The 20884-nt window shown below is 54.1% G+C and overlaps 1 protein-coding gene across 4 annotated transcripts; it reads right to left on the bottom strand.

Moving 5' to 3' along the window:
* Positions 1 to 34: 34 nt before the first annotated feature.
* Positions 35 to 20584, bottom strand: CTNS (cystinosin, lysosomal cystine transporter). 4 transcript variants are annotated; one of them, XM_021067681.2, is made up of 13 exons: positions 20494 to 20584; positions 17847 to 17961; positions 17585 to 17664; positions 12922 to 13000; positions 11254 to 11338; positions 6474 to 6577; positions 6235 to 6366; positions 5418 to 5517; positions 5209 to 5328; positions 3940 to 4110; positions 1738 to 1855; positions 1353 to 1467; positions 35 to 988 (listed from the first exon to the last, which is right to left on the bottom strand). In XM_021067681.2, the coding sequence occupies exons 3-13, from the start codon at positions 17643 to 17645 to the stop codon at positions 952 to 954; spliced, it is 1122 nt and encodes a 373-aa protein (XP_020923340.2). In that variant the 5' UTR covers positions 17646 to 17664; positions 17847 to 17961; positions 20494 to 20584; the 3' UTR covers positions 35 to 951. The 4 variants fall into 4 exon arrangements, with proteins under 4 accessions (XP_020923340.2, XP_020923339.2, XP_084841784.1 ...); XM_021067680.2 differs by lacking the exon at positions 17847 to 17961; XM_084985658.1 differs by lacking the exons at positions 6474 to 6577; positions 17847 to 17961.
* Between the last annotated feature and the right edge of the window lie 300 nt (positions 20585 to 20884).

Below are 20884 nucleotides of genomic sequence, written 5' to 3'. Positions count from 1 at the left end.
ATACCTGCCTCCTGCATCTGGCACATGCTCAGTGTGCAGAGGAAATAAATCAGGTTTAATTAATTAAGGACAGATGTCCCTCATGCTGATATCGTGGTAAACAAATCTGAGAGCAGACTGACAAGCTCGACGCGTGTACAAGGCACATCCTGGGCCCCTCCCCTCCCCCACTGCCACAGGAAGGACAACTACTTGGGTTGGGAAAGGAGAGGCTTTAGGATCAGGCTGGGCCCACGAAGATTGTATGGGGTGGTCTCAAGTCCTTATCTGAGGCTCCTAAACAGCCATAAATTGGGGAGTCTCAGGTGAGGGAGAGGGGCCTGCCCTTCCCCTCAAGGGAGCTACTCACCACCCGGCAGGTCTGCAGGCCTCTAAGGCACAGACTGGTGTGTGTGTGTCCTGCATCCCACACTCAGGGTAAGGAGCAGGTCAGGGGCTCACATGGGGCCCGACCAGGAGAAAGTGGAGGTAGCAGAAGGCAGAAGAAGCTAAGCCATCACTTCCATTCCATCCCTCTGGAAAGTCCAACGGGGGTTGTTCGTGTGATAAGGATCCAGAGTGTTGGATGGGAGTCTGGTTCCGAACAGATCTGTTGGGCACCTCAAGGCTTGAAAACACTGTTTCTTTACCCGAGCCTGGCCTGGCACGCCTGTGATCACATGTCGTGGAAGTGGAGTTACATGGAACGAGTGTCAGGACAGTGAGTGCTCAGAGAATGCAGCCTTCGGGGGTGGGGGTGGGGGTGGGGCTCCCAAAGCCTAACCCCAAAGTCCTAGCCCCTCTGCCACCAGCACCAGCACCACTGGGTCTATTGGCCACAGCACCTGGCTGCTTGGTCTCTGGACACAGCAGCGGCAGCACAGTGCCCTTGGCTCTCCCAGCTGCAAGGTCAGTCCTTCAAGTTGCTCCCAGAAACACTGGTTGCTTGGGGCAAGGCCTTCTGGTCCAAGCTCAGTGCTCAATCCTGCCTGGGATGGCTGCCTGAAGCCTTAAAGAAAATAGAGATGCAGCATCAAGATGCAGGAGGGCCGGATGCCTGGCCGGTAAGGCCCAGGAGGGGCTGAGACCTCTGGGGAGGCTGGGAGGGACGACCCATGGTCTGGCCATTCATCTCCACACTCAGGTGCCAGTCCCACCGGGAGGTTCCTCCCTGGCCCAGCAAAGTTCTGGCCCCAGGCAGGCTGGTTCGAGGTTAAGGCACTTGGCCCTGAGGAAGAGGATGCTTCTCCACATGGAGCCAGCCCTGCACTTGAGACAGCTCTTCCAGCCTTCCTGGTGGAGCCTTTCCCACCAGGGCCCTGGGCGGGGGCTGCTTCCTCTGGGTTCCTGGGAGCTAGTTCAGCTGCTCATACCCTGGTTTTTTCCTGTACAAGCAGAAGTGCTGGATGAAGAAGACAATGTCGAAGATGATGGAGAAGATGCCAAGTCCAAACTTGGTTGGGTCTCCAAAGATCAGGGTCCACTGGTCTGTAATAGCCAGAGGGGATGGGATTGGTTTCAGTTTTAGGCTGGCAGCTCCTGATGTAGCTGGAGTCCGTGGGGCTGGAGGCGGGGGGGGTCGGGGGGGGGGGGGGTCGGGGGGGGGGTGGTGGTGAGGGCCCCTTCCCCGTCCAGGAAACCACACATCCTCCAGCTACCAGAGCCCCCAGGATTGGCTGGGGAATTCCCCCCCCGGGGAGGGCGTGGCCTCCAGGAAGCCCCGCCCAGCCTGTGCGTCCAGCCCACCCACCGACTCACCGTTGTTGTAGGACTGGAGGAACATCTGGAGGAGGCTGAAGCTGCCTCCGGTGAAGTCCAGTAGCACGTTGCCAATGCTCCAGCCTTCGGTGCTTTTGTAGTGAAAGTTCATGTAGGCCTGGGCCAGACAGACAGACAGACAGACCGGAGGCGGTGAGGGGGCTGGGTGGTGGCCTCCAGCCCCTTGTGACCGCCGCTCCAAACAAAAGTGGCTCTCATTCCTCCTCCTCATGTGCCTGGACCTCGACGCTGAGAAACACAATGACCTTTGGGCTCTGACAAGCCTTGGCTGAGGGCGCGGTGTGGGCGGGTCCTGGGGGGGGTCTCATCTGGGTGCTCGGCAACCAGAGCCCCCCTCCCCCCAGCCCTGCACCTCCCAACTCCGGCAGAGGGAGGGGGAGATGCTGCCTCTCCGGCTTCTTCCTCCCTATCCTGGCTTTCCAGTTACTCTCATTTTATTTCTCGCTTTCAAATGGAGATTCTTCCCAAACTCAGCCGGGACTTCGTGCTGCGCTTACAAACACGGGCCCGGAGTCTGACTGCCTGGTTTGGAATCATAATTCCACCATCACACCTACGTTACCTGGGAGAGTTATGTGCGTTCTCCCGGCTTCAGGCTCCCTATCTTAACGCCCTCCTTAGTCCTGATTGGGCTCTGGAGCCTCCGCCTCGGGCTCCCCAGGTTCATCCACTTGGATATCACTCCTCTTCCTGCTGCCAATGCCCCACATCCCTTCTCCAATGCCAGGACCCTCCGGGCTTCTCTGACTGGTGTGACCTCCCCTCCCACCACCTGGAGGGGTGGCTTGGTCTTCACAGTGGCCTTCTCCCAGGGAGGCACCTGTCGGGTCCCCTTCTCTGTCCTCTCCCACCCTCTTCTGTACCTGCAGCCACCTCTCCAGTCCTGGATGATTCCAAACACCTCTAACTGGGGCTCCTGCCTCCCAGGCTTCCCAGGCCCAAGCCTTCCCACACTCAGGCCCCACTTTCCCCAAGACCTTCCCCTGCTCTGAAGCCTCTTTCCCAAGCGCCCTGGGACCTGGCCCCACGTTCCTGGCTTCCATACTGCTCTGCGAGCAAGGTCTCCTCACTGCCCCCAGTTTCTCCGAGCCTGCTGCGCCGCCTCCTCTCTTGTCCACAGGACGGAGTCCTGTGCCTCCTTACGGGTATGGCTCTGTTTCCATGTCCTCCAGGGGGCTGGCCCTGAGTCTGCCCAAAGCACCCTCCTTCCTGAGCCCATGGAGTACAAGGTCCCTGCGCCCGGCAAGCTGAAAAGGGGCTTCCGCACTGGGAATGGGGTGAATTCAACGAGGCTCTAGATTCCTGCGCAGAGCCTGCAGCTGCAGTTCCTGCATACTGGACCCTGTCCGGGCCACTCTGCCTGTGGGGGACGCTGCATTCGACTGTCAGTCTCCGGCTCTGAATGAGACTAAGGACTTGAGGATGGGTGCTGAGGACCCACAAGGAGGACCCTGGCTGGTGGTGGGCGCCCCTTCCTGCCTTCTCTTCCTCCGGATCCTGCTGTGGCTTGGCAGCTGGTGGTAACTGGCAGGAGCCGTGGTGGGGTGAGGGGCAGAACTGAAGCCATTAGAAAGGTGGGGGAGTTCCCGTCGTGGCGCAGTGGTTAACGAATCCGACTAGGAACCATGAGGTTGCGGGTTCGGTCCCTGCCCTTGCTCAGTGGGTTAACGATCCGGCATTGCCGTGAGCTGTGGTGTAGGTTGCAGACGCGGCTCGGATCCCGCGTTGCTGTGGCTCTGGCATAGGCTGGTGGCTACAGCTCCGATTGGACCCCTAGCCTGGGAACCTCCATATGCCGCGGGAGCGGCCCAAGAAATAGCAACAGTAACAACAACAACAACAAAATAAAAAGAAAAAAAAAAAAAAAAAAGAAAGGTGGGGATGGGGGAGATGGGAGCAACCTGCTTGACCTTGACTCTCAGAGCTAAGCATGAACTCAGAAAAGCCTCGACCAAGTTCCCAGAGGGATTCCTGGTCCCAAGGAAGGGCAGGCAGGGGTCATGGTTAGATTCGGGCCAGGCCCCGCACCCACTGGGCTTCACTGACTTTCTCCTTGTAACTTTCCGCCCACATTTCCTCGCCCCCAACAGAAGCTGCCCCACAGGAGCTGGGTCCAGGGTTGGCATCTCATCCCTCTCATGCTAACGGCTGCGGGAAAAGGGAGGTGGCCCCTGGAGGTACCTGCGGGAAATACTTGATCAGCGTCACCGCCAGCTTGATGTAAGAGAAGCAGAAGAGAAACTGCAGCCATGTGATGGACCCGACTGCGGCCACGATCAAGGCGGTGAGGGTGAAGAGCCAGGAGAGCACCAGGAAGCTGATGGCAGGCCAGGACACGCGCTGGTTGCCTCGCTGAAGACGAGACAGGGCGAAGGGAGGGAGGTGGGTGTGGTGGGGATGGAGCACAGAGAGTCCGGCACCAACCACATCTTGTCACTATCAGGGTCTCCGGTTCCGTCCTTCATGGACTGGCAGAGCCCATTTGCTGCTTATTCCCATGCTGCAGAACTGGGTCCCTCTCAGAGCCCCCCAGGAGCAACGGGTGCTGGGGACATAGCCCTGATCTTGCTGGAGGCTTGGCGCCTCATCCTGACCCAGGCTCCTTCCAGGACCCGAGGAAGCCTGATTGTCTCTGGAGTCTCCCCCTTCCCTACTTTTCCCCAAAGCAGGCCTCCCTCATCTAATCTTCTTAGCAAAGGGTAAGAAACCTAGAAAGTGGCCGCCATGCTTGTGGGAAGGGAGCTCCCCAAGGGAAGTGGTGCATCCACAGGGAAGTGAAAGAAAAGCGGCATCCGTGACGCCCTGAAACCACAAGTAACCAACGCGGCCCTTCCTCGCTGAGACAGACAGACAGCCCTCCAGCAACACAAGGCCTGGCTCCTCAACCCAGCCCTCCAGACACCTCAGGACCTCTCCTGCTTCCCCCATTGGCACCCCGGCCACACCCACCGCTTCCTCTTGCTGCTTTCTGGCCTTCACAGTTCTGTCCCCCAGCTGGGGTGCCCCGCCCTGGCCCTCTTCCCCATTCCCGTAGGAAACTCACTCATCCCAGGGACCACAGCGCACTCATCCCAGGGACCACAGCGCACTCATCCCAGAGACCACAGCGCATTCATCCCAGGGACCACAGCTCAGGACCATTTCCTTGATGCCCTCCTCCCCCTTCCTCCCTGGCTGGGCTGGGGTGGTTCTGCGCAGCTCTCGGCCTGCTGGGTTGTCATCACTTCCCCGTCTGTCACCGCAGACCTGGGCAGCCTGAGGGCCTGGGCTCATGGGGTGTTCCCGGGGCCCAGCCTATTCTCCACACCCCAGGACGCAGGTGTGAGTCAATGCACACACTTCCCTTCTGGGGGTTTCTGTGTCTTCTCTACGAAGGCAGGGATGGGGTGGGTGGTGGGGGCGCTGGCCCGGGCGGCCCGAGGAGAGGCAGGGGCCAGGGTCACCACTCACCTCATACAAGCAGCACTGCACCAGGACAACCAGGGTGAGGGCGACCGCGTGCAGGCTGAAGAAGACGTCGTTACTGACCACGGGGTTCACACCATTGGGGTATTTGAGGAGAAACTGCTCCTGTTTGGGGGTGGGGAGAAGTTAGGGGGTGCGGGTGGCCAGGCCTCCGGACAGCCTGGGCCGGGCCGTGGGGGGCGGGAGCGCCGTACCTTGATGTAGGGCACCCAGAGGAGGCCGATGTTGAACACGCTGTAGGCCACGAAGCCCATCAGGTTCAGGGCCACGAAGTCGAAGCTCAGACCAACGACACTGGGGCCCCGAGGTGTGTGTGGGGGGAACAGAAAGACGAAGCAGGGCAGGGGTGAGACCGGGGGCTGCAGGGGACAGAGCTCCCAGCACATGAGAAGGAGGGCCTGGCTCCCCCAAGGAGGGCAGAGTCTTCGGGTCCCTCCCCCAGGCCAGCTCAGAGGCCACCCACTCCCACCCTCCTAAGAACCCCTGCCTCCCCCCAGAGACTTCTCCTGCCTCAAGTCCCAGCCCCACATTGAAGTCTGGAGGCCTCCTGCAGAGAAAAAGAGCACTGCGCCTCCCTCCGCCCCCCCCCCTCCGGCCACCCCTAGTGGGGAGCTGGTGTCCTTGCTGCAAGAAGGTGCACGCCTGGGCCCTCTGTCCTTAAAATCAACGTGGGTCTCCTGCATGGGAGCACAACCTGACACTAATTCCTCCAGGGCTGGGTGCACCAGGAGCACGGCAGATTCCAGTGGACGCCCCCCGGCCCCCCGCAACCAGCCCCTTCTCCATTTCACTGAGAAGCCCTCCAAGGGAGGGCTGACTTGGGCGAGGGACCAAATGCCCTCCACTGCAAGTCCTCCACAGGCTCTTAGAACTTTCGCAGTGGACCCTTTTCTAGAAAGGGCAGGAAGAGAGAAGAGCAGAGGGACAAGTCGGAGCCTGCCTACAGCCTTGCCGGAAGGCCCTCATCCTACCAGCCCCAGGGAACCTGCGCCGGAGAGCTCCACGGGTTACCTTTTCCGCCTCCAGTTGGTGATGACCTGAGGGTAGAAGGAGATGGACCAGGCCACAAAGTAGATCCAGCCAATCACCTGGTTTATGATGCTTAAGATGTGGCTGTGGATCACCGAGAAAAGGATCCTTGGGCTGGAAAGAAAGTTGGGACCGAGGTAAGCCGAGGCTGGGCTTCTGAAGGAAACCCCACTGGCTCCCTTCTCATCACGCAGGGCGCACGTGGATGGAGGCCAGTCTACCTGGTCTGGTTGGAATGATTTCCATGCAGATAAACAGTGACTTGTCCCACATTTTGAGAGGTCACTTGAAAAGAGGAATTTGTCACTCCGGGAGGCACCACAACCTGTTAGGAAAATTGAATTAGATCCGGCATCGTGTGGTTACTGGGACCTGAGTGAGTGTCCAGCTCCACACGCACTAAGGAATGGAGGGTCAGACCATACACAGCCCCTGCCCTCCAGGAGCTTCCTAACAGACAGAGCAATCGGCAATCGGCCAATTTCTGATTGGAGCAATCAGCCAAGCGGGGGGCCCTGCACCTGTTAGACTTCCTGAGCAGAAGGTGGGGGGGGGGCTCTCCCTCTCACTAGCTCTGTATTCCTGTGCCAATTATTTGAGCTCTGATCTCAGGTTGCTCATCTGTAAGTGGGGATCACACAGGCATCCAGCTTACAGGGCTGCTCTGAATGACACACGTCCAAAGAGCTTACAGCACCAAGCAAGCTGGGAGAAGCTTCCCATCACTGCTACCCTACGACGACCGCTAGAGCCTCTGCTTCTGTCACGATGGGCGGCTCCTCCGGATCCACAGAAGGATGTCTGCCCCTCGCCCAGCCTGGTGGCGAAGCGACAGAACAGAAAAGGTGCGCACGCCAGCCCCCCAGCGGCGTGAACGTTCTCACTGTCACTTCTGCCCAAGAGTCACTGAAAGCTCTGCTCCAAGCAATGGCATTTGGAGGCCTGCCCGCAGCATCTGACCTTCCAGTCACGCCTCCTGCTGCTCTCACATCCCCCGAGTGTGGCAGGGAGCGGGATGACACCTTCCCCGAACCACACTGTCCCCCCCGCCCCCATCTCTTTGGTGCCTGGACGATGCTCTGGGCCCTGCCGGCCCCCACAGTGTGAGGATGTGTCTCACAGGATTACAGTGGCCCCTTCGTGCTCCTTTGAACACGGTCTTTTTGCTCTTATCCCCAGCAACCAGGGGGCTTTGGCAAGACAATTGAAATGGTGCAAGTGGCTGCTCTAAAGCCTGAGATCCAATTTGTGGCCAGGGTCTTGTGAGTTACATGCTCCCGACACATACTAACCACCTTGGCTCTTTTATTCTCCCATCCTCATTTGTTCTTATTTTTAGCAGATTTTCCTGGCAATGTTGTTTGCCTCTTTCCAAGGGGCCACCAAGGCCTTTCTGATATTGGGTAGGAGGAAAATTGGTCAAATGACATTGACTGATACAAGGCAGAATGAAATCCTAACTGTGGTTAGCTTTTTTAAAAAAATCAATAAACTTAATTCTTTAGAGTACTTTTAGATCTACAGCAAAATTTACTGCTATTTCCTTACTGAGTACTTTCTTTTTATGTGCCTGGCTCAATCCTAAACATTTTATACTTGTTACTGCTTCTAAATTCTCGAAGCCCCGATGAGGAGAACTTCATTATTAACTGTCCTCAGGTGAGAAAACTGAGATGTGTTGGGTGAAGCACCTTGCCTGGGGCTCACAGGTTGGTCTCCTAGACTGCCTGAACCCCCACTTCTTTTTTCCCCCGTCTTTTCTTTTTTTTTTTGTCTTTTTGCCATTTCTTGGGCTGCTCCCGTGGCATATGGAGGTTCCCAGGCTAGGGGTCTAATCGGAGCTGTAGCTGCCCACCTACACCACAGCTCACGGCAATGCCAGATCATCAACCCACTGAACAAGGGCAGGGATCAAACCTGCAACCTCATGGTTCCTAGTCGGATACGTTAACCACCGTGCGACGACGGGAACGCCTCTTTTTTTTGGCCACACCTGCAGCATGTGGAAGTTCCGGGACTGAACCCCTAACACAGCAGTGACCTGAGCCACTGCAGTGACAGTGCTGGATCCTTAACTTACTAAGCTGCAAGAGAACTCCATGACCCCCAAATTCTAACCAGTGGTTTCCAAAGGCACATGAGTGGTTTGAGATGGGGAGAGGCCGAGGGAGGCATGAGTGTGAAAAGTGGGCTGGTGCCCATACAGTTCATTCTATAAATGGATCTGCCACCATCACACTAATTTTTTTTTTAATTGAACCGTATGTGCAGAAAAGTGCACCCAGATTAAGAAATGGAACATTTCCAGACCCCAGGAGCTGTGTTCTGTTCCCTTTGGGGTCACAGCTGATCTTAAGGGAAATTGCTCTAACACCACAGATTTGCTTTTGTCTATGTCTGACTTTACACACAAAGAATCACAGGATTTTATTTTTTATTTATTTATTTTTATTTTTTTGTCTTTTTGCCATTTCTAGGGCCGCTCCCGAGGCATATGGAGGTTCCCAGGCCAGGGGTCGAATCAGAGCTATAGCCTCCGGCCTACGCCAGAGCCACAGCAACACAGGATCTGAGCCGCGTCTGCAACCTACACCACAGCTCACGGCAACAACGGATCGTTAACCCACTGAGCAAGGGCAGGGACTGAACCCGCAACCTCATGGTTCCTAGTCAGATTCGTTAACCACTGCGCCACGACGGGAACTCCAATCACAGGATTTTAAAAGATAATACTTTCACTTAGCTGTTTGGGCATTAAACTAAGTGATCGGCATCCATTCTTCAGTCTAGATTTGATCTCGGAGGGCTGAGTGCTGTAACCCGGTGTTAGAACCAATGGCTGTTCTTACCCTGCAGCAGGCCTCACATCCCGGGGCAGGGGGAGGTTGTGGGAAAGGGCCTTATTTAACGAGGCGTGGGGTTCACTGGGGGTCAGATGAGACTCCCCTCTCACACAGGTCCTTTTAGGTAGACACACTTTATTATTATTTTTTTTTTTTGGCTTTTTTAGGGCCACATCCATGGCATATGGAAGTTCCAAGGCTAGGGATCGAATCTGAGCTACAGCTGCCAGCCCACACCACAGCCACAGCAATGGGGTCCGAGCTACAGCTGCCAGCCCACACCACAGCCACAGCAATGGGGGAATCCAAACCTCCTCTGCATCCTACACCACAGCTCACGGCAACGCTGGATCCTTAAGCCACTGAGCGAGGCCAGGCATCGAACGCGCATCCTGGGATACTAGTCAGGTTTGTTTCCGCTGCACCACCACGGGAACTCCCTAGGTAGATCCTCTATCTGATCAGGCGTCAATACGGTTTGCTTGCCCAGGGGCTCAGAGCTGATTTGCACCCAGTTTTACAGCCATACGGGGCCTCGCACCCAGCCTTATGGCTATCAATTTCATCCCTGTGTTTATCTTGTCTGGTTTTTACTTCCCTTACTGATTTTTGTTTTATTTTATCAAGTTCATCAGTAAGTCGCTCAGATCCTTGGTAAGATGGAAGCAGGGTATGTATTAATAGATAAATGCATAAGGGATAAGAATAGTTATCATGATTATACCAGACAGCCTCTGGCACTGGTTTTTGGAAATAACACACAACCAGTGGAATCGCAGAAAACTGCTTTGCAAACTTTTATGTGAACCCAAATTATCTTGCTTACATGCAGATTTTTTTTTTTTTTTTTTGCTGAGCCCAAGATATGTGCAAGTTCCTGGGACAGGGATCGAACTGGTGCCATAGCAGCCACCCAAGCCACAGTAGTGACAATGCTGGATCCTTAACCTTCTGTGCCACCAGGGAACTCCTCTAAAAAGTTGTGGGGGGATGGATAAATTAGGAGTTTGGGATTATCATACACACACTTCTATATATAAAATAACCAACAAGGGAGTTCCCGTCGTGGCACAGTGGTTAACGAATCCGACTAGGAACCATGAGGTTGCGGGTTCGGTCCCTGCCCTTGCTCAGTGGGTTAACGATCCGTTGTTGCCGTGGGCTGTGGTGTAGGTTGCAGATGCGGCTCGGATCCCGCGTTGCTGTGGCTCTGGCGTAGGCCGGTGGCTACAGCTCCGATTCAACCCCTAGCCTGGGAACCTCCATATGCCGCGGGAGCGGCCCAAGAAATAGCAACAACAACAACAACAAAAGACAAAAGACAAAAAAAAATAAATAAAATAAAATAAAATAACCAACAAGGACCTACTGTATAGCACAGGGAACTAGACTCAATATTTTCTAATAACTTGAAAAGGAAGAGAATCTGAAAAATATTTTTTATATATATACATAATATATAAAAATATTATGTATATATATATATATACACACACACACACACCCTGTATCATTATGCTGTACACTTGCAACTAACACAACATTGTAAATCAACTATACTTAAAAAAATAAAAGAAAATAAAAGGTTTTAAAGCAGGTCCATGAATGCTCTTGGAGTAGCCAGGTCTTAGAAAACCATCTTAAGAATTTCTTCTAGGAGTTTCCGTTGTGGTGCAGCGGAAACGAACCTGACTAGGAACCATGAGGCTGTGGGTTCGATCCCTTAATCCTTGGGTTAAGGATCCGGCGTTGCTGTGAGCTGTGGTGCAAGCTGCAGGCATGGTTTGGACCCTGCGTTGCTGTGGCTCTGGCACAGGCCCGCAGCTGTAGGTCTGATTTGACCCCTAGCCTGGGAATCTCCATATGCTGTGGGTGCGGCCCTAAAAAGCAAAAAAAAAAAAAACCAAGAATTTCTTCTATATCCTCTGAACCACTTCTGCCTTAGATTTTTTACCATCACCTTCCTAATTCCATCTATCTGGCACAAAACACTGATCTTCAAGAAGACTAATAAACCCCAAATCAGAGATTTCCAGACTAACGTGACAGAAGCATCCCTCGGTATAAAAACAAGGTGGCCTGGTTCCACAGACACTTAGTTAAAATGTGTTTTGTCACCCCGTAGTTCTCTACCCATCCATGAAGAGTCATTACTTACTTCATCGGGGAGCTGAAGGATAGTAACGTTTTTCGAACGAAATGTGATTTCAAAAGTGATCACCAGGGTTGCGTTTAAAGGACGACTGCGGATAAGAAAGACAGACACCGTACGCTATCAATATCACTTACATGTGGAGTCTAAACTATGGCACACATGATCTATCTACACAACAGAAACAGATCATGGGCACAGGGGACAGACTCATGTTTTCTGGGGGAGGGGGAGGGCGTGGGATGGACTCAGAGTCTGGGGTTAGCAGGTGCAAACTCCTGCACTTGGAGCGGAGAAGCAATGAGGCCCTCCTGCACAGCACAGGGAACTACAGCCAATCACTCGTGATGGAACTGGACGGAGGATACTGCGAGAAAAACAACGTACATATATGTATATGTATAAACGGGTCACTTTGCTGTACAGCAGAAATTGGCCCAACATTGTAAAGCAACTACCATAAAAAGCAAGCAAGCAAATAACGAAGGAGGCCTGTGGAGGATAAGAGTTGGTTACTGCTGAGAACTGGGATCCTGACCAGCCCTCCTGATGTCACAGCGGGGCCTGTCCTTTCTCAAGCGATTAGGGTGAGGAAATGCTGTGTGCCTGGCCCTGGGAGGCCGAGAACCCCTCTCCGCCCTGCTTTTTAGGAGTTTTCTGGGGCTGGGTGAGAACACGAGAAGGTGGGAGACTAGCAGTGAGCGGCACACGAGGGGTCCAGAGGCCGAAAGGACCGTGTCATCTGCTCTGGTGGGCAAGGCTTCCGAGAGGGGTTGAGGAGCAGGGAACAGGGCCCCAGAAAGCAGTAGATGCGTCTGAGTGGGAGCAGCCCGTGGGGGGCTCACGTCTGGGCTTAGAGGCCTGGGGTTAATTTGGAAGGTGGTGGAAAGCCGCTCGAGGATTCTGCAGAGGGGAGAGTTGGGTGAGGGATGATGTGCTGGATTTAAGGTGTCGACGTGCAGAGGTGGCAGGAGCTGGGGAAGGAACGCAGGTCTGTAGGGAGCTTTGGTTTGAGATCAGACCTCCCAGGAGGGGTGAGGAAAAGGAATAAGAGTAAAGAGAAAAAAACACCCAGGGTTCTAGATCTTCATCTCGGGGGGGAATCCTCAAGGCTGGGAGGCAAGAGTAGAGGCAAAGCAGGGAAGGATACAGACAAGGCACAGCCTGGACGAGGTCGGCATCCTTGTGCAAGAGCCAGCAGAGAGCAGTGATGGGACCCTCAGACAAGGCTGAGCAGGCGTGCTGCACATGGGGGTCCATCCCGTGCAGGTGGATGTGACCTCAGAAGCGCTGCTGAGGGACTCAGCTCCTGCTGCCAACCTTCAGGGCTCTCTTTGAATACTGAGAGCTGCGGAAAGGGCCACTCTGCAGTCTGGCCTCAATTGCCCATCACTCAAGGACTCTTCTCAGCTGGGGCAAAGGCTCAGGTATCTGGGGAGAAGCCCCCTTCCTCCTCCTCCCACTGGAAACAAGGACTCAGCGGTTGGGGGAGAGAGGCTTTGGGAGCTCCATCTGCAGAGCAGGCCCGGCACCCTTCCCTCCCTGGCTTGTCTTACAGTGAAGAGTCAAGGATGCCACACTTGCAACGTGAACAGGGGTTAGGGGGCAGCCCCGTCGACCCAGCCGTGGGGTGAACCAGCTGGGCTGAGGACAGAGCTGGGCTCAGGAACTTACGGAAGGGAGATGCTGATGCTGGTGGAACTTCCGTTTTCCAGCTTCACAGAGGGAGGAACGGTGAAGTCGACTGCTGACTCTGCAACGACCCAAATCAAGGACATGAGTCATTAGGTCAGAGAAGTCGGGCCTAGGAGATTCCTAACAGCCTCCATCCCCTAGGCGCACACTGGAGGTTCTGAGGCTGAGTATGAGCTGGGACTGGAAGTGGCCGAATTATGCTGCGCTTTCCCCTGCTGCTGCCAGAGATGGAGGAAGGCAGAGGCTTGAGCAGGAGATGCTGTAGCTTCCTCCATCCCTACTGAGGGGCTCCAAGGGTCTGCAGGAGTCACTCAGAAAGAGAAACCATGGAGCCTAAAAATTGGTCACAAAGGAATTCAAGACATGAGCTGGGACTGGAACACGAGGGCTTAGACCACCTCTGCAGACGGAAAGCCCAAAGGTTTCCTCTGTTCGTGGAGCTGAAACGGCCCTGCCGAACAGGTCCAGCCCCTTCCTGCAGTCTCAGAGAGACACCTGGGCCCAGCTAACCTGTTTCTACTCCTTCGGGCTCCGGCACAAACGCAGCTTACCCGGTTCATTCACGGATCCCCTCCTGGAGGCTGACTCTACTGGGCACTTGGGGGAGACCAGGGAACAGCATACACTGTTTCACTACCAGGGATTTCCTCTTGACGTTGAGGTGTTAACTCGGGAGGAGGTGGACAGATAGGCCTCTGGGGTGAGGGAGGAAGAGGGTTTGGGAGGCCAGAGACTCCAGGGTAAGTTGGCCTCAGAACAGGCGTGAGTTAGCTCCTCTCTGACTTCTCCCTGTGTTCTCCGGGCAGCCCGGCCCCAGCCTGCCCCCTCTCCAGGGGTGCCTGATGCCCCAGGCACATGTCTGCTCCACCTCCCTCGCCTGAGGGCCTTCAGGGCGATCAGGAGTCTAGGCTGGACTGGGAAGGGGCCCCACAGGCGAAAGCAGGAGCTCAGTTTGATGAAGATGGTGCTTGTGGGCAGAGCGGCTACGGGCAGGGCCCAGGTCTCCCTCCCCAGACCTCTCAGAGGCAGAAGATGAGCTGAATTTTTAGATGCTCAAGTTGGAATTTGTAGATGCTCAAGTTAAAACTTCCCTCATTCGACCTCCACTGTCTGAATTCCCGTCTCAAGCATCCTCCCTGGCCGTTTCCCTCCCTCTACCTGGACACCTTGTGGGGTGAGTAACCTCCTCTCCTCCAAGGGAACCCACCAGCCTGGAACTTGTACTCTGGCGCCTGGCTCTGCCACCCAGGACCTCTCGGACCCTACCCAAAGCAGCAAGGGAGACGCAGGCTCTGTCCTGTGTCTGCAAGTCTCTAAGCTGATTTCCAAAGTCCATTGTCCTCAGTTCCCACCCTGGCCCTTGTGGAGGCCAAGCTGCTCAGAGCAGGGCAGGATGCAGCCCCCTTAGGTGCAGCCTCGGGGCCTGGAGGCAGCCCTGCCCCTCCTTGTTCACACGCACCACACTGATATCAGACTGAGGCTCTGTGCTGGGTTGCTTAGCATGGGCAGGAGGACTTAAAGGCCCCTGCTGCTACTTTCTTTTTTTTTTTTTTGGCTTTTTGCTATTTCTTTGGGCTGCTTCCGCGGCACATGGAGGTTCCCAGGCTAGGGGTCTAATTGGAGCTGTAGCCACTGGCCTACAAGAGAGCCACAGCAACGCGGCATCCGAGCCACGTCTGCAACCTACACCACAGCTCACAGCAACAACGGATCGTTAACCCACTGAGCAAGGGCAGGGACCGAACCCGCAACCTCATGGTTCCTAGTCGGATTCGTTAACCACTGCGCCACGACAGGAACTCCTGCTGCTACTTTCTACCTAGAGCTGAGGACATCATATAAGCAAGACTTTGCTCAGGACCAGGATACTGAAAGTGATGCTACGCAGCCACCTACATTCGGGATCCCTGGGGCTCGCCTGGGATTGCGGTCAGAGTGAGTGGGACATCCCTGTGGCCTTGGCTCTTCCAGTCCTTGCCTTTTAGGAGGAGGCTGTGACCTTCAAAGGACCAAATTAGGGAAGGTTCACTTCTCCTTCACTTTGGCCACTGAAGATGGCAGCGCACAGCATCTGAGAGACTGGGCTGTGCACCCGGGCTCTGTCTCTTCCTAGCTGTGTGACTAAGGGTAAGGTACTTAACCTCTCTGAGCCTCCGTTAATTCACCTGTGAAATGGGGAGCAGAGCACTACCTCCTTCGTAGGGGTGCTGTGAAGATAAGGCAGGATGTTTGTGACGCAATTTCCAGGGGGCCTGAGTGAAAAATAACTGCTGAGGACTATTCTCTCATCATGTAAACTCTGCAGGGCATTTTTTAGCCCAAGATGGGAGGGAGTCAGAAAGCTGAGCTCCCAGAAAAGTACATTTTAAAGTTTGCCCCTGGGGCAGGACTCTCTGAACACATCAGAATAACCAAATGAGTCTTGATGAGACCACTCTAAGGTTCCCCTAAGGAGAGGCTGCTTTTTAACAAGTCGTCCTTATTGGCACCGCCTCCACTGTGCCCCCCCCCCCCGCCCCCCGCCACCACTCTGCCACACTGTCAACTCCCATTCTCTAATTACTACAGCAGTGAGAGGCAGGCAGTGTGATTCCCATTTCTGAGCCAGGCTGACCCGGTCCAGAGCTCATGTCCTTGCCACTAGGTGGCAGCACCTCAAGATGTCACCCAAAGAAATGAGGGACCAAAAACTCTGAAGGGGAATGATCTAATTTAGGGTCCTCCATGACCACTCCCCAAAGAATAGACAAGTCAGGCACTACAGATATGAGGTCGGAAACCCGATTCCAATTACTTGATTTTATGGTGGCTCCTCCTACTCTTTTATGACATTCTATATCGCTGTACCAGTGATGAAAAGGAGCTGGGGTCCTATTTGGGACGCATCTTTGTTACTTTCTAGCCATGTGACTTTGGGTAAGATCTTTACCCTCTCTGGACCTAAGTATGCCCTCTGTATAACTGAGGTGGTGATAGCTAGAGCCGCTCCCCCCAGCCCCCAAGGCTATGCATTAGCATTACTAATGGAGTTTGATTTAAAGCGGGCCAAGGAGTTCCTGCTGTGGCTCCGTGTAAGGACTGCTACCCAGGAGGACTTGGGTTCAATCCCCGGCTCTGCTCAGTGGGTTAAGGAGCTGGCGTTGCCGTGAGCTGTGGTGTCGGTCACAGACATGGCTGCGATCTGGAGTTGCTGTGGCTGTGGCGTAGGCCAGCAGCTGGAGCTCTGATTTGACCTCTAGCCTGGGAATGTCCATATGTCACAGGTGCAGCCCTAAAAAGCAAAAAATATATATAAATAAAATAAAGCGGGCCAAGGGGCGTGTGCACAATCTTGGGCATTAGACCCGGGGGATAGGATTCAGCAGCCCTGGGTGGGGCTCTGGCATCTTTACTGAGGAACACTGGGCTCCATGGTGTTCTTTCTTTCTTGGAAGAAACCTCTTCTTTCTCGGAAATTGCTTATCCACAACGTGTGACTCCAAAGTAACATGACTAACAAACCAGGAGGAGTTGATCAGATAAACATTTTCTCAGAGATTCCAGAAGCCAAATAAATGGAGTGGGACACCCACCGTGCATGGCTCTGGGGACGCTTCTGCAAGGGTGTGCCCTGTTTGCGCCAGGTTCACCTGGAAACTTTAGCCACGGGTTTTAAGATGTATTTTGTTGTTTTTTTTCTTTTCACAGCCACACCTGTAGCATACGGAAGTTCCCAGGCAAGGGGGCCAATCAAATGGGAGCTACAGCGGAGACCTAAGCCTCAGCCATGGCAACACTAGATCCGAGGCGCATCCATGACCTCACCTAAACTTGGGGCAAGGCCATACCCTGAGTGAGGCGAGGGACTGAACCTACATCCTCAGAGAGACAACCTTGGGTTAACTCGCTGAGCCACCATGGGAACTCCCGTATTTGATTTTTGACGACAGTCAAGCCGATGATCAAGATCCTGGGTCTGGTGTCCTTTGGAGGCTCTACACAGCTTTTCGTGGAAGGAATTTCGGCAACGTTTGGGCAATGGAGAATTGATGGAATGACACAGAACTTCAAGGGCCTGCTCTGAAGTCAAGCCTTCCAAGGATGCCCAAACGCTGACATGTTTTTCAACAACCAGCTTGGATTCCACGAGGCCCCTACCCCTTCTGCGCCCTGTTCCTCAGTCCCTCTCTAGGGGAAGGGCTTTTTCATCTTACCAGGGGATGTTGGGCAGGCTCCTCAGGACTCTGTGCCTAGCAAACCAGGTGCAACAAGGTAGCCACCTTGCCTGCTTCTGCAGCATCTCCCAGGACCCATAACTCCCTCTTTGCAATTCACAGGGCAGGGCCATAAGTGCTTCTTTACAGCTATTATCCCAGATTTTTGGAGCTCCATTGTTTGATACTGGTGGTACAGAAAAGGCAATAGGAGACACCCCCCCACCACCACCACCATCCTGGGCAGAAGGCCAATTATTTGTGGAACCATCTGGCTCCTGGCAAAACTCCTGGACTCCAGACCTTGGTCTGCTCCACTACCTGGCCACCTGGGCAGGGGCAGGTGGACACATGCAGTCTGAATGGGCCTAAATCTTTGGTTGCAAAAACATCGGGCTACTTACTCCATTTCCCTCTTGACACAGCTGATAACACGTTTGTAAACTTACCACATTTCTCTATAAGCTTCAGGGGGGACAGGATAAAAATAACCAGCCACTTCCTTATCATGTTCCTCGATTTCAAAGAACTAGGATGAAAAACGAACAGCAAGAGAAGTTCAGGTTAAAGTCAGATCAGCTCAGCAACAAGTGGACACTATGTCATCAGGAACCATGGCACAGACAGTTCATAAAGGACTTTCACTTTACCCTGTGACCTCATGGCCTCTGCATCACCAGCTTGGAGAAGGGGACCCCGGGGAGGGCTTACCTTTCTCAGAAATGTGGGGAAATGGGCTCAGAGAGGCTAAGTGGGTTGGTTAAGGTTCCACTCTGAGGAAGTGAGCAAATGCTGAATTTCTCCCTCTTCAACTGCTTTGTGCAACCTAGTGAACAGAACGAAAGCATGCAGCCTTATTGGCTGGGTTTTTTTTTTTTTTTTTTTCAAAAGATATTAAACCTGTGGACAGATATTTGACTCTGTGAACCCACTAACCTTGAGGAAATGAACTGCATTCCCTATCCTGGGACCAGCATCAGTGGGTTAATGCTATCAACTGACCCTTGAGTCAAACTTTTTCATTTTCCAAGCGTCACCTCTCCCAGACTGGCAAGGATCTCTCATGATGGGACCCAGTGAGGGACAAGCCCCAGATCAGCCATGGAGTGGCTTAGTGGTTAAGGGCGGGAGATGGTTACCGGGTGCTTAAAGGTACAGGTGAACCACAGGTCAAGATGGGGCAGGTGAGCGAAATATCTGCCACTTAGTTTCTTTCTGCTGCCTCAGGGTTCAGTGCTCAGACTCTGCAACCTCTTTATAGCCTCTGCGGATGCCTGCAAATTGTGAGAGGGTAGGAGAGGTCTGTGTGGAAATTTCTTTGCTCCTGCTCTGGTTTCAGCTTCCCCCAAAGACCTCAAAAGGTATCCTGATACTCCCCTCCCTCAAAAACAAACAAACAAACAAACAAACACACACACACAAAAACAAAACAAAACAAAAAAATCCCTCTGAGTTCCTACTGTGGGTTAAGAATCCAACTGCAGAAGCTTCGGTTGCTGCAGAGGTGGGGGTTCAATTCCCAGCCCCGGCAGTGAGTTAAAGGATCTGGTGCAGCTGTGGCCTGGATCCAGTCCCTGGACAGGGAAATGTCCATATGCCACAGTGCAGCCAATTAGAGTCTCCCTCATTGCTGCGTCCTGCCTGACCTCCACTCCCCTCGTCTCAACCTAGGGGCCTCTCTGCCTGCTACAGCTCCCCCGGATCAATGGGTCTTAGGAACTTTCCCACCTGCTGGCCCCCGTTACCTCCTCCTTGGCCTCCTCTGGAGGCCTTGCCCTTGGCAAGGGATCCTCAGCCTCTCTGCCCCTCTGCTTTCTGTACCCTGACTTTTGGGAAGTTGCTCTCCTGTGTACGGGGAATGACCTCCCTCTCATTCTTGCTACTCTCGGCTCTTCACACTTGAGGATGTATGTCCTCAAGCTTAGGATTCAGTTCCTTCCCCAGGGCAGAATCTGGGTTTTCCCTGAGAATTCAGATGCAGAATCAAGCCCAACCGGTTCCTCTCTCATTCCACAGGAGTGGAATGTGGGCTGAGGAACTCAAACACGTGGACGGCAAAAGTTCCCCGGCCCCGAAGGCTGACGCACCTTGGAGGAAAACCATCATGACAGGTAGAAAGATATTGAGAGATATATGGTTTGATTAAAATGTTAGGAAAAGATTAGGTTAATAATTCTACACAAAAACTGGAGTTCCCTCGTGGCTCAGCGGGTTAAGGATCCGGTGTTGTCACTACTTCGGTCTCTGGTTACAGCTGTGGCGTGGGTTTGATCCCCGGCTGAGGAACTTCTGTATGCCGCTGGCACACTAGCCTCTGTGAACGCTACAGGTAGAAATGGAGAATTTCACCACGATGGGCTGAGTCTGGCATATTGCTCTTCTAGCCTCACTCAGATGCCACCTCTTTCAAGAAGCCTCCCATTGCCAATCCCCTCCCAGGGGGCAACCTGTGGCAGCTGCACTTAGTCAGGTATCTGGTTAATTCTGTCACCTGTTCTACAATCTGGACCTCCCTGGATCTTCTCTTGGAGAAATTAATACAAACAGTGGCAAAGAGTGTGCCCCTTGGAGACAGACTTCACAGGTTTGAACCTGAGCTCCCCGTTTATTAGCTGTGTGGCTCTGGGTGCTACTTAACCTCCTCAAGCTTCAATTTCCTAAAGTGAAAACACGGGCAGTGGGAACTAAGTCATAGGGCTTATATGAGATGAAACATTAAGCACGGTTTGTGGCCTTTTAATCAGAAGTATTAAAACTTCAAGGGGGTGGGTGTTGGTAAGGAAAAAAAGTTGAGAAACAATAAAGTAAATACAGCTGGTGCCCAGGGCGCCTAGCAAGCTCTCACAAAGCCCGGGCTGTTGTTTTCTTCAATGTTGTTGAAAAAGGCTGGGCCCAGTCGTCCTCCCTTTCTCTATCCTGAAAGCCCCGGAGGGCGGGGCCGGATCTCATCCTGCCCACTCCCCTGGGGCCAGGCTGGCACTTGAGCACCCTAAAAGGAGTTCGAAGTGGTCTTTTCAGCGTCTCACATCCGCAGAGCAATCTGCAAACTCCCAGACCCAGATTCAGGAGGCAACTAAGCAAAAGGCGGGGAAAGGGGCGCTAACCTGCACTGTAGAGCCTCCCAAAGCACCTCGGCAGCCTAGTGTCCCCTGCCTCCACTCGCTACCACCCGAGCCCTTCAATCTGGGGGCTCTCCGCGAGGCCGGGGCTGGCGGCAAGAGACAGAACCCCGGCGCAGCTAAGAGAGGCTGGAAGCGCGGCAGGCTGTCCAACTGGCTTGCTGTGCGAGTCTCTGGACCTCAGGGGGTGCGCCTGAGAAATGAGGGGGAGAGGCTTTCGGGGCCGCGCAGGCTCTCACCTGAGGTCCTCTAGCTTCAGAGGACCGGTTGCACTGGACGCAGGAGCGGCTCTCGACGGTACCCGCCTCTCTCCGCCGGCTTGACTTAACTGTGGGGCGGGCCAGAAGTCACCTGACCCGAGCCACCTGATTCACGGAGGCCAGATCTCGGCGCGATGCACCCTGGGAGCTGTAGTTTTTCCGCGTCTCAGAGGGACAATTAGGGGTTGGAGCAAAGCGGAGGGGCGCAGGCAACTCGGCAGGGATGGGGACTCGGGTATGTGAGAGGGTTTAGTCACCAATAGGGCCACAGAGGCTCTCTCATCCCCCAGCGCCTCTCGGTATCCCGAAGAACTTTGTTGAGCGAGGACAAAGCTTCACTCCAATTCGCAAATCTTGCTCTGAGGGGCGG

This window comes from Sus scrofa, chromosome 12 (genome assembly GCF_054392235.1).
Source record: "Sus scrofa isolate SSC_HxYL_T2T_F1_AM1 chromosome 12, Sscrofa_HxYL_maternal_Yorkshire_Landrace_v2.0, whole genome shotgun sequence".
Taxonomy (NCBI): Eukaryota; Metazoa; Chordata; class Mammalia; order Artiodactyla; family Suidae; genus Sus; species Sus scrofa.
This window is presented reverse-complemented; position numbering and strand designations above follow the sequence as displayed.